The 13,063-nt window shown below is 42.2% G+C and overlaps 1 protein-coding gene across 1 annotated transcript; it reads left to right on the forward strand.

Annotated features, from left to right (window-relative positions):
- The first annotated feature begins 3,429 nt into the window (after positions 1-3,429).
- Positions 3,430-11,938, forward strand: RBP3 (retinol binding protein 3). Its single transcript, XM_044299615.1, has 4 exons — positions 3,430-6,432; positions 9,297-9,487; positions 11,362-11,504; positions 11,610-11,938. The coding sequence occupies exons 1-4, from the start codon at positions 3,430-3,432 to the stop codon at positions 11,936-11,938; spliced, it is 3,666 nt and encodes a 1,221-aa protein (XP_044155550.1).
- The last annotated feature ends 1,125 nt before the right edge of the window (positions 11,939-13,063 follow it).

Below are 13,063 nucleotides of genomic sequence, written 5' to 3' on the forward strand. Positions count from 1 at the left end.
CTCTGCAACTCTCTCTTCACTACAGGCTTATCGAGGGGTCACCACGAGACAGTTCCTTGCTCATTCCACAGTGTATGGAAAATGGTACACTTTGTCAGAGCCACTATTCACAGTCCACAATGCATACTCAGTGGGATGGTTGCAGGACATAATGGACTGGCAGAGTCACAATCTCTGGGTACTACTCCCTCCCGAGTATCAGGTTTAGGCTTACTAACATTGTAGTCTTCAGGCCTTACTCAGGGTAGCCTCCTTACTGGTGGAAAGTGTTCACTAGTCAGCAGCAGCAGGTCAGAGCAGGTCTACAGTTTAGGAGGTAGTCCTTAACACAGGGGCATTGCTAGGTTAAGACATTAGGGGCCTGGGTCCCTGATGTTTTGTCCCAGGCCCAGAATGTCCTGCCTGCCTGCTAGATACAACTGTATTGCCATCCTCAGGAGGGCAATACAATTGAATCTAATGCAGTGGAATAGCTGAAGGACCTGTGGTGACATCACAGGTCATGTGTCCAGTAAAACAGGCAGTGTTTGAGAAGAACCTGCGATGATTTCACCATCATGTGACCAGTGCAGGAGAGGATTGCAGTGAAGAGGAGAAGACCTGGGGGAAGAAGTTGCATGAGGAGAGGTAAGTAAAGGGAGAGGCAGAACAATGCTGGGCATTGTGGTTATTTACTGGGACTGTATGTTAGGGCTGAAGGGAGGGATGTTATTTACATGGAACTGTGTGTTGGAGGTGGCTGGGGAGGGGGTCATGTTATTTACATGGCACTGTATGGTGGAGGGAGGAATATAACTACAGGGGGCACTGCAAATCCAGGGGACATTAAGCATCTTATTGCTACTGGGGGCTCTATTGGAGGGATTTATAGATCCACCTTATTTCTAGATTTCTACTAAGAGCACTATGGTGGGCCGTATTACTACTGAGGGGTCTGTGAGGGTATTATTAATACTGGAGGGCTCTTCTACTAATGGGGGCACTCTTAGGGAGCGTTATCACGGTTGGGCACAGTGAGGAGCAGGATAACACTACACTTTTTATAATAGCAATTTGCATATACTCGAGAATGTTATGAAGAGTGATCAGATGAATTGCATAGTCCTTCTTTGCCATGAAAATTAACTTAATCCCCAAAAAAACTTTCCACTGCATTTCATTGGACCTCCTGAGATAATTTCAGTAATCGTCTGGTTAACTCAGGTGAGAATGTTGACAAGCACAAGGCTGGAGATCATTATGTCAGGCTGATTGGGTTAAAATGGCAGACTTGACCTGTTAAAAGGAGGGTGATGCTTGAAATTGTTGTTCTTCCATTGTTAACCATGGTGACCTGCAAAGAAGCGCGTGCAGCCATCATTGCATTGCATAAAAATGGCTTCACAGGCAAGGATATTGTGGCCTCTAAAATTGCACCTCAATCAACAATTTATAGGATCATCAAGAACTTCAAGGAAAGAGGTTCAATTCTTGTTAAGAAGGCTTCAGGGCGTCCAAGAAAGTCTAGCAAGCGCCAGGATCGTCTCCTAAAGAGGATTCAGCTGCGGGATCGGAGTGCCACCAGTGCAGAGCTTGCTCAGGAATGGCAGCAGGCAGGTGTGAGCACATCTGCACGCACAGTGAGGCGAAGACTTTTGGAAGATGGCCTGGTGTCAAGAAGTGCAGCAAAGAAGCCACTTCTCTCCCAAAAAAACATCAGGGACAGATTGATTTTCTGCAGAAAATATGGTGAATGGACTGCTGAGAACTGGGGCAAAGTCATATTCTCCGATGAAGCCTCTCTCCGATTGTTTGGGGCATCAGGAAAAAGGCTTGTCCGGAGAAGAAAAGGTGAGCGCTACCATCAGTCCTGTGTCATGCCAACAGTAAAGCATCCTGAGACCATTCATGTGTGGGGTTGCTTCTCATCCAAGGGAGTGGGCTCACTCACAATTTTGCCCAAAAACACAGCCATGAATAAAAAATGGTACCAAAACACCCTCCAACAGCAAATTCTTCCAACAATCCAACAACAGTTTGGTGAAGAACAATGCATTTTCCAGCACGATGGAGCACCATGCCATAAGGCAAAAGTGATAACTAAGTGGCTCTGGGACCAAAACATTGACATTTTGGGTCCGTGGCCTGGAAACTCCCCAGATCTTAATCCCATTGAGAACTTGTGGTCAATCCTCAAGAGGCGCGTGGACAAACAAAAACCCACTAATTCTGACAAACTCCAAGAAGTGATTATGAAAGAATGGGTTGCTATCAGTCAGGAATTGGCCCAGAAGTTGATTGAGAGCATGCCCAGTCAAATTGCAGAGGTCCTGAAAAAGAAGGGCCAACACTGCAAATACTGACTCTTTGCATAAACGTAATTGTCGATAAAATCCTTTGAAACGAATGAAGTGCGTGTAATTATATTTCACTACATCACAGAAACAACTGAAACAAAGATCTAAAAGCAGTTTAGCAAACTTTGTCAAAACTTTTGGCCACGACTGTACACACATTAGCTGACTGACCAAAAGGTGCTCCAGCTCCTCCTCTTTTGACCTCACCCTAACTAGAATGCAAATCTTCGCCCCCGACTAGGATGTGCAATGCTATACTGTCAGCACATGTGATTCCTGGCTACAGCCAAGCTACATGCTTGCTTCGACATACTTAAAGGCACAGTACATCCAAAATACAGTTCAAGTTCAAGTGTATGTTAGACTTACATACAATAATATCTACACCACAACTGATATAAAATGGCATACCACAGTACACAAAATAATATGCCAAAACACAACAATATGGTAATATAGTGGTCAAGAATACTGTCTGAGAGAGATAGTGGTTAAATGTTCTGGCAGTCATCGGATCACTCCGTTAGAAGCACAATTCTGTACTGTCACTGGGAACTGAAATAATCAGTTCTCTGTGTGTAAAAACCCTAAGCAGATTCTAAAAGCTATATCCCTGATTGTGTCCTAAAAATAAAATAAAAATACTAAACAGGTGCTTAAGCATTAACAAGCATGGTCAACAATTTTGGTCTGCAACTTCATACACTACAGAGTGTAGACATATTTATCATTACTATGCCAGGGAGAATAAAAGCATTAATTTCTGGGTTAAATAAAGTACTTCTAGATCTCCAGCGTTGTACTTGTATGAATTAGCAAACCATTCAGCAACCTTAGGAATTACATAAAGTGGTACATTAGCTACTGTATGTTCTCACTAAGTTGCAGGAACAGATGCTCAAGCAACACTCTGTTTTCCCAGAAATACCCTTGTGCTGATGCTCATCATTTCATTAATGTGATTAAAGGTTTAGCAGAGATAAAAGAGAATTTGCTACTCCTTGTCATGATCTAATTCTTCATTCTCAGTCCTAGAAGAAGAGTCTGAATACGGTGGTGGAGACAGGAACATTCGGACTGAAGCTCTGAAAATATGTCTCCTTGCTATCAGAGACTGATATTTATACTATTAATTTGGAATGCCTGCAGCAACCCTGTGTTTCAACCTTCACTCATGCTGGACATGGCCAAAATCCTGCTGGATAATTATTGCTTTCCAGAGAACCTGGTAGGAATGCAAGAGACCATTGAGCAAGCAATAAAAAGTGGGGAAATTCTACATATCTCAGATCCGTATACATTGGCAAATGTCTTCACAGCTGGGGTACAGGGGTCATTAAATGACCCTCGTCTCATAGTCTCATATGAGCCAGCTGACAAAGTGGTGAAGAAAGAGGAAGAGACATCCCCAACTCCCGAGCAGCTGCTGTTCCTGGTTGAGCAGTCTGTTAACTATAAAGTCCTTCCCGGAAACATTGGCTATCTACGCGTTGACTGCATAATAGGTCAAGATGAGGTACAAAAAGTCGGCCATTTTATGGTCAAAAACATATGGAAGAAACTGATGCCAAGTTCTGCTCTCATCCTTGATTTACGGTACAACTCTCAGGGTAAGATCTCTGGAATTCCTTTTGTTGTTTCTTACTTATATCAAGCTGAACCTGTGGTCCATATTGATACCATTTACCATCGCCCCTCTAATACCACCACTGAACTGCGAACACTGCCTTCACTGATAGGTGAGAGATACAGTAAAGATAAAGATGTGATAGTGCTTACAAGCAGGTTCACCCAAGGAGTTGCAGAAGATGCTGCATATATTCTTAAGCATATGAACAGGGCCATACTTGTTGGAGAGAAAACTGCAGGAGGTTCATTGGACATACAGAAGATAAAGATCGGCCAGTCAGATTTCTATATCACTGTTCCAGTATCTAGGTCTATCAGTCCTTTGACTGCCCAGAGCTGGGAAGTGGCTGGTGTCTTCCCTTGTGTAGTTGTCAATGCAGAAGATGCTTTGAGTAAAGCTATATCAATTCTGTCTGTACGTTCTAAAATTCCTAATGTGTTACAACAACTCAGTGACATCTTGGGCAACTTCTATTCTTTCTCTGACCGTATACCAACCTTACTCAAGCACCTTTCAACTATAGACTACGGATCAGTCCTTTCTGAAGAAGATCTTGCGGCTAAGTTAAATTATGAACTTCAGTCAGTTACTGAGGACCCAAGGCTACTAGTAAGAGGAAAATCAGACACCCCATCAATTCCAGAAGTGAATCCTTCTACAAATGATATGCCAGCTGATGAAACTTTTCTCCAGGCTTTGGTTAACACTATTTTCAAAGTTAACATCCTTCCTGGAAACATTGGTTACTTTCGCTTCGATCAGTTTGCTGATGTCTCCATTCTAAACAAGTTAGGACCTTATATTGTCACCAAAGTTTGGGAACAAATCACCACCACAGACAATATTATTATGGATTTAAGGTACAACATTGGTGGTCCATCTTCAGCTGTCCCTTTACTTCTGTCCTACTTTCAAGAGCCAGAGTCAAGAATTCGTCTCTTTACTACATACAATCGTCTCGCCAATTCTACCAAAGAATTCTACAACCTTCCTGAACTTCTAGGAAAACCCTACGGGTCCAAAAGAGGGGTCTATGTGTTGACAAGTCACAAAACAGCCACAGCAGCAGAGGAATTTGCTTATCTGATGCAGTCATTAAGCAGGGCAACTATCATTGGTGAAATTACATCTGGAACTCTTATGCACTCTCGGTCCTTTAACCTGGAAGGAACCCAATTAACTGTTACAGTACCAGTAATCAATTTTATAGATAACAATGGTGAATGTTGGCTTGGGGGAGGTGTTGTTCCAGATGCCATTGTACTGGCAGAAGAAGCCTTAGACAAAGCTAATGAAATAATTGCATTTCACCCAGAAGTGTTTGCATTGGTAAAAGGCACTGGACAACTTTTAGAGGTCCACTATGCTATTCCAGAGGTGGCTATGAAGGTTAGTCAAGCCCTCCAACACAAGTGGTCTGAGGGGAGATATCGCTCTGTGGTAGATCTAGAGTCTTTAGCATCTCAACTTACCTCTGATATTCAGGAGCTCTCTGGAGATCATAGACTTCATGTATTTTATAGTGATATAGAACCAGAAATCTTAGAAGAAAAACCTCCAAAAGTCCCCTCTCCTGAAGAACTAAACTACATTATTGATGCATTATTCAAATTTGAAGTGTTACCAGGGAACATAGGTTATCTGCGGTTTGACATGATGGCTGATGCAGATATTATTAAAGCTATTGGCCCTCAACTAGTTAGTCTTGTTTGGAATAAGCTTGTTAACACAAGCTCCCTTATTATTGATATGAGGTTCAACACTGGTGGTTACTCCAATGCTATCCCCATTTTCTGTTCCTATTTTTTTGACCCAGAGCTTTTGCAACACCTGTATACAATATATGACCGTAGCACATCAACCGGAACTGAAATCTGGACACTGCCGGTGGTGGCTGGCCAAAGATATGGATCTACTAAGGACATTTACATCCTTACAAGTCACATGACTGGATCAGCTGCTGAAACCTTTACAAGATCAATGAAGGATCTGAACAGAGCAACCATCATTGGGGAGCCGACTGGTGGAGTATCCCTATCTGTCGGTATGTACAAAGTAGGGGAAAGCCACCTATATGTATCAATTCCAAATCAAGTAGTGATCAGTTCAGTAACTGGTAAAGTGTGGAGTGTATCAGGAGTTGAACCCCATGTAATTATTCAAGCAAATGAAGCTATGAATAGTGCCCATCGTATTATCAACCTACGCTCCAAAATACCGTCAGTCATCCAGACTGCAGGCAAATTGGTGGCAGATAACTATGCATTTCTAGAAACAGGGGCAGAGGTGGCCTCCAAATTACTTTCATTGGTGGACAAAATGGACTACAAAATGCTAAAATCTGAAGTGGAGTTAGCTGATAAGCTAAACTATGATCTTCAGACACTTTCTGGAGATGTCAATCTAAAAGCCATATACATACCAGGAAATTCCAAGGATCACATCCCGGGTGTTGTGCCCATGCAGGTAATATCCTTACCATACTGTCTCTGTAATTTAATAAATGTTATTGCTTCCGAGGGCAGTCTAGGACACTAAGGTAGTTTAATAACTACATCCAGCTGGGCTAGATTAATTTCATATACTCTATAAAGGATTTGTAGTTAATAGAGGGGAACCCTATTCAGGAACCTCATCTCTTGGACAGGGTACAGAATGATTACCAAGGACAACTTTGGCTCTAGAAGTCCTGTCCTATAGTTCACAAACAACCCATTGATTTGAATAAGTACTGTGTAATGCTTCATTCTCCCGTGGTGGTGCTGCAATGAAATTGTCCACACAGTTTACACCTGATCGATGCTGGTATCAGCTCTTGAACACATTGTGATCAATTTATTGGCAATTGACCCACCTAACAAGTAGAGATTGTCTAAAGCAGGCAACAGCTTTAATGGTCTTCATGACCACAGTAGTCCATAGAAATGTAACTATGTACACTGAAGCTTGTGGGAAAACATGTGATCCCTGCTATATATAAAAGAAGAAAAGGACAATAAAAGAGGCCTTTATAAATTACAACTACAAAAGTATGTATCTTTAAATGGAGTCTGTCACCCTATTAAGTATAATAATACATACTGCCACTGATCAGTAATTTATATGTTGATACTCGCCCCCATTCCCCCGCAATGCACCCACAAAAAAGCTGTGGAATTCATAGAGAGGTGCATCGGCAAGGCCTGGGCCATATCAGACAGTCTTGAGTGAGACTCCTTCCTCCTCCCTTTGCAAGCATGTTTACATGCTGGAGGTAACTGTAATTCGCATACTGGCCCCTGGTATTGCCCATACGGCACAAGTAAGTGAGTTTTAGGACCCGAGCTACTTGAGAAACCTTGGTGCGGTGCTCGGGCTCAGACATGTCCTCCACAGTAGGATATGTTGGCTAATCTCTCATTTTTAATATTAGTTTGAGGGTTTAGAAAGACCGCAGAGTGCACCTGTCTTTGCTAATATTATTATTTTGCTATATTGGTTATCACATACACATAATTGCTATCTTGTGTAGGATGTTTATTGTGGTACTTGTGGTCCACTACGGGCATCCTCCACTGTATGAATCTTTGCTGGGGATCGTCATTAGCAACGAGCTACAAGTGCAGGATTTGCTCCCCTGTATATACATGCACACCTGCATATGGGGTTGAGCACTTACTGCCTGTGTAATACCACGCCATATTTTTATTTGTTTGTATATAGAGAGGCTTGTAGGTGTATAAACGCTAATTTAAATTAGCCTGTTTTCCACCTACAGGCTGCATTTAGGTGCACCTGCGAGTCCTGGGCAATATCAGCCAGTCTTGAGTGGGACTCGCAGACTCCTCCCTCCTCCCATTGCAAGCATGGCTACATGCTGGAGGTAACTGGTGATTGGCTATGAGTCAGACTTTACGCTCCTGTAATTCACCCACTGGCTCCTGGTATTGCCCATACGGCACAGTTGAGTGAGCGTTAGGACCCAAGCTACTTGAGAAACCTTGGAGCGGTGCTCGGGCTCAGACATGTCCTCCACAGTAGGATATGTTGGCTAAGCTCTCAATTTTAACATCAGTTTGAGGGTTTAGGAAGACAGCAGAGTGCACCTGTCTTTGCTAATATTATTAGAATGCATAGAGAGGACTTCTCCTGGAGTCTACTCCATTATGTGCGCATGCACAGAAGTCCTCTGAATGCATTCCATGGCTGGTTTAGGGTCCACATCAGGGTATGGGAGTATGTTCAACATACAAACTACTGATTCAGAGTCAGCAGTAGGCGTTCTATACATATAAAGGCTTTTCGGAGCTGACACATTCCCTTTAAAGGCATTGCTTCATCACAGTCCACCCAATCAGTATGAGAGGGATCACGATGATCATTTGATTGCTGCAGGTCAGGCTCCCAAAACTGCTGACTTTTGCCAGAGCAGCTGTTCCTTTTCCCTTGCAACTTGAGCTGCAGAGTATTAGAATGCCATTCAAAATAATCATTATCCATGTAAAAGTTAAAGATGCTTGTAGTGACTCTGTTTTGACCTCAACCACGTGTAACCTAAACCAATTTTTGGGGTTGTTGCTCAGGATAATAATGGAAGTCATGCTAAAGCAGAATGCTACATATCATAGCATACCAGCATCACACACTTACCGTGTATCATATTGATCACCCAGGCACAGCAGTTGTGCCTACACGATCATCAGTAGAGGTCTAGCAGCCTGCATCCAACAACGACCATGATCAGTTAAAAACTTTAACCCCTGAAATGTCTCAATTATTAGTGACTGTGAAATAAACAAAGGGCAGGTCAAAGGCATGAGGGTTTTATTGGGAAAAGCTGTCCTAAGATAACACCTGTGTACCTGCCAACAGTTCTGATTTTGTTGGGACAATTCTATAAACCAGCCACACAACTGTGGGTGTTTGGGTTGTTCCCAGGGATGGGCGTTCAATGTATTGAGTTTGACTTCTTAAATGTTTCTATGTATGTGTTTATGGCCATGACTTACATAAAAGAAAACAGTTTGCAATGTATCTCAAGTCTCACCAAAAATTAGGTGAGTATGGGTTAAAAAAACCTTTCATTATTACAGACCTACTAAAATTAGGCTATCCACGTGAAAGCCCTTATTTTGATGCCATAAATGAGTTACAGTAGAACAATTACACCCACTAAGTTGTCCTCCACAGTGCCAAATGCCTGAATATAAAGCAATTCTCAGTTCTGTGATATCATATGGTGCATCACATGATCTTTTTTCAGCTAATCAGCAGCTCTAAAAAGTATGATGAGACATAGTTTCGCCATTCCAAGTCTTTTGGTGCCTCTCATACTATTTGCTTTTTTTCAGTTACCATCTCCTGATATGTTTGAGGATCTCATAAAATTTTCCTTTCACACTGATGTATTTGAGGAAAACATTGGATACTTGAGATTTGACATGTTTGCTGATTGTGAAATTCTTCACCAAGTAACAGATCTTTTAGTTGAACATGTGTGGAAGAAAATTTCTGATACAAATGCCTTAATCGTTGACATGAGGTAGGTCGGCATGTTCAATTTGTCCAGAATTTGTGACCACTTGGAATAAGACATCTCCGAAGGCAAATCAGCTAGGGCAGAGCTGTGGCTGGCCTTTCTTTCAATTGTGGCAAAGAGTCAATGTGGCGCCTCCACATGTACACGCACATGTAGTCCCATGCATAAAATGTAACTTGACTTAACTTGGCTTTACAATAACACACCCGCTATGCCATAAATAGTGCCAATATATTGTACACAGAGATAGTACTGCTATAGCAGACACATCAATAGTACTGCTATAAATTCCATTGTTGCATTCTCTTTCTCTATTAGCCCCTCAAAATCACTATGAGGCCTGGTGTCAGACCCATTTTCAGGATCAATTTTCAACATTATGTGGACAGATCCACAGGAAGTCCCTTCAGTTCATACTGTGATGCTGTAGGGGCTCACTGTGTCGCTGTACGGTGCTTCATAATGGCACCATAGTCTTACTCTAAACATTTCTACAAAACAATAGCTCTGTAACATGGCACAGTATCTGCAGGATACCATACAGAGCCTGTATGCCTTCATGCCCAAACGTGTCTCATCTTGTATCCAGGATAGAGGCGGCCCAACAGAATACTAAAGCCTCCTTTCAATTGTACAGGTTTCCGCAATAAACCTACCGGTGTTAATTTTATTGTAATTTGTTGTCTTCTGGACCAGTGTTCCCCAACTCCAGTCCTCAGGGCCCACCTACCAGTCATGATTTGAGAATATCCCACAGAATGAATGCCTGAGGTAAGTCCTGATGCATGGACACTAATTATATCACCTGCTCAATACTAAGGAAATCCTGAAAACATGACTGGCAAGTGGGCCCTGAGGGCTGGAGTTGAGGAACCCTGTTCTGGACAACTGGCAAGTCAGCAGTCTTCCCCATGATTGTGTAGCCTATTGAACCAGACTGAGGGATCTGTGCAGGTGTTTTGCGTTGGTTAGGTGATCAGAGTGCGGAACCATGACCATGAGTCTACAATATGGAACTTTTTCTCAATCTAAAATTTGGGTGCATTATTTTTTTTTTTTTTTTTTTTTAGTGTAGCAATGTGCAAATACTAAAATCCACCAAATCTAAAATGTTATGTTTAGGGCTGTTTCACACTAATGGTAAAAAAACAGTTATTGCTGGGCGCAGCTGTGCGTTGCAGGCAAGCCATCCAGCCGCATTGACTATAATGGGGTCCGTCAGAGATCCAGTCGCAACCCGTCAAATATGCCGAGGAGCAGCTTGACAAATACTGCTGTATAGTTGAGGCTTATTCACATAACTGTATCCTTTTTGCTGTCTGCAAAATACTGATACCTTCCGTACGCATGCTGCAATTTTCTCACTCCCTTCACTAAAACTGGCTATTCTTGTCCACAAAATGGGCAAGAATAGGATCTGTTCTAAAATGTGCAGATAGGTCACATGGATACAGAGAGTACACAGATGACATCTATGTGCGGTCTGTATTTTTTGCGGATCCATAGAAATACGGTTGTGTCCATGAGCCCTTAATCTGTAGCATAAAACGGTCCCTGCTTGCTAGTTCTTAGTATATTAAGCTTAAGTACCGCTAAACCAGTGGTTAGGACAATGACTGAGTATTTATACCATCATAAAATGCCATATAATAAATTCCACAAATACAGCAAAATACAGTACAGGAGACATAGGGGCTACAGTTCTCTCCATCTACCCCAATGGGGATGCCACCTGCTAATGCCAGCCCTGTAGTCTTCATATCAATGCCTTATTCCTGTCTTCCATTGTCCTTGCCAATCACGGTTTTATGGTACGAGCCACAATATCGTTGCCATGCATTGTGCAAAATAGTCATAAATGTTGTTCTTTGTTCCAGATTTAACATTGGAGGTCCCACCAACTCCATCCCAGTACTCTGTTCATATTTCTTTGATGAAGGAACCCCTGTTCTTCTAGATAAAGTCTACAGTCGGGCTTCAAATGCCATTTCTGATGTTTGGAGCCTGTCTCGGGTTTCAGGTAGCGTAAAGAGAAAGCGAAAGAGTGCGGCCTATGGGCATTGTACAATCTAGATGCAAGATACCCTTTTCTGATTTGTTTTTTTTAATGGTATGTTTTATGCAGGTGTTCCATATGGCTCTACAAAACCGCTCATCATCCTGACCAGCTCTATGACGGAGGGCGCTGCGGAGGAGTTTGTGTACGTACTGAAAAGGCTGGGAAGGGCATACATCATAGGAGAAAAAACAAGTGGAGGCTGCCACCCCCCACAGACCTATCATGTAGATGACACCCACCTCTACCTCATCATTCCGACATCACGGTCAGCCATGGGTGAACCCACAGATTCCTGGGAAGGAAAAGGGGTATTGCCCGACATGGAGGTCCTCTCTGAAACAGCTCTGCTGCAAGCAAAGCAAATCTTGACCTCTCAGTTACAAGCCAGTAGATAAGAGATGGTTTTATTTTATTTTAGGGAGGGTTTATTTATAAAAATAAATGTAAAACATACTTTGCACACTACATACCACGCATGCTATATAACGTGTTTAGAAAGTAGGGTACTCTGGACTACAAACCCAGTTCCTGTATGTGTTCTCTAAGTGATAAGAATTACCTGTTATATGTACATATCATTCTGACTTGTGCAATAAACGTGTCCATTGTACTTGTTGTGTATGTCTTAAGTAAATGCCCGCCTTTCACCAGCTTTTCTTTAGGTTCAAGCTGATTACTTCTTGATATATCTTTATAGCAGTCAGAGCTCCAAATTACCATCACACCAACTGTGTGTCCTGGACCATACATTCTTATGTGAAACAGACCTTAAAGGGAACCTGTCACCAGGATTTTGTGTATAGAGCTGAGGACATGGGCTGCTAGATGGCCGCTAGCACATCCGCAGTATTCAGTCCCCATAGCTCTGTGTGCTTTTATTGTGTAAAAAAAACGATTTGATACATATGCAAATTAACCTGAGATGAGTCCTGTCCCTGACTCATCTCATGTACAGGACTCATCTCAGGTTAATTTGCATATGTATCAAATCGTGTTTTTTACACAATAAAAGCACACAGAGCTATGGGGACTGGATATTGCGGATGTGCTAGCGGCCATCTAGCAGCCCATGTCCTCAGCTCTATACACAAAATCCCGCTGACAGGTTCCTTTTAAAGGGATTCTGTCAGCAGTTCTGATCCTGCAAAACTGCTGACCGAGCTAAGTGGGATTAGATAGGATCATACCAGGGGCATAGCTAGAAGTGACTGGGCCCCACAGAAAAATTTTGTATGCCCCGCCCCCCCCAAAGAAAACTACAAAACTACTGATCGTTACACAAAAAAACAAGCCCTCACATAGACCGAAATATAGAAAAGTAATTTTTTTAAACGTAATTAAACCAAATAAAAACTATACAAGTTTAGTATCGTATTGAACCGCAGACTAAAGACGTCATTTTTAGTGAACACCGTGATGTCAAAACCTCAAAAACCTTGGCGGAATTGTGTTTTTTTAATTAATTTTTTTTAACCCACAAAGATTTTTTTTCCTGATTTCCGATACAAGACATTGTAAAT

The sequence above is a fragment of the Bufo gargarizans genome, chromosome 6 (assembly GCF_014858855.1).
Source record: "Bufo gargarizans isolate SCDJY-AF-19 chromosome 6, ASM1485885v1, whole genome shotgun sequence".
In the NCBI taxonomy this organism is placed as follows: Eukaryota; Metazoa; Chordata; class Amphibia; order Anura; family Bufonidae; genus Bufo; species Bufo gargarizans.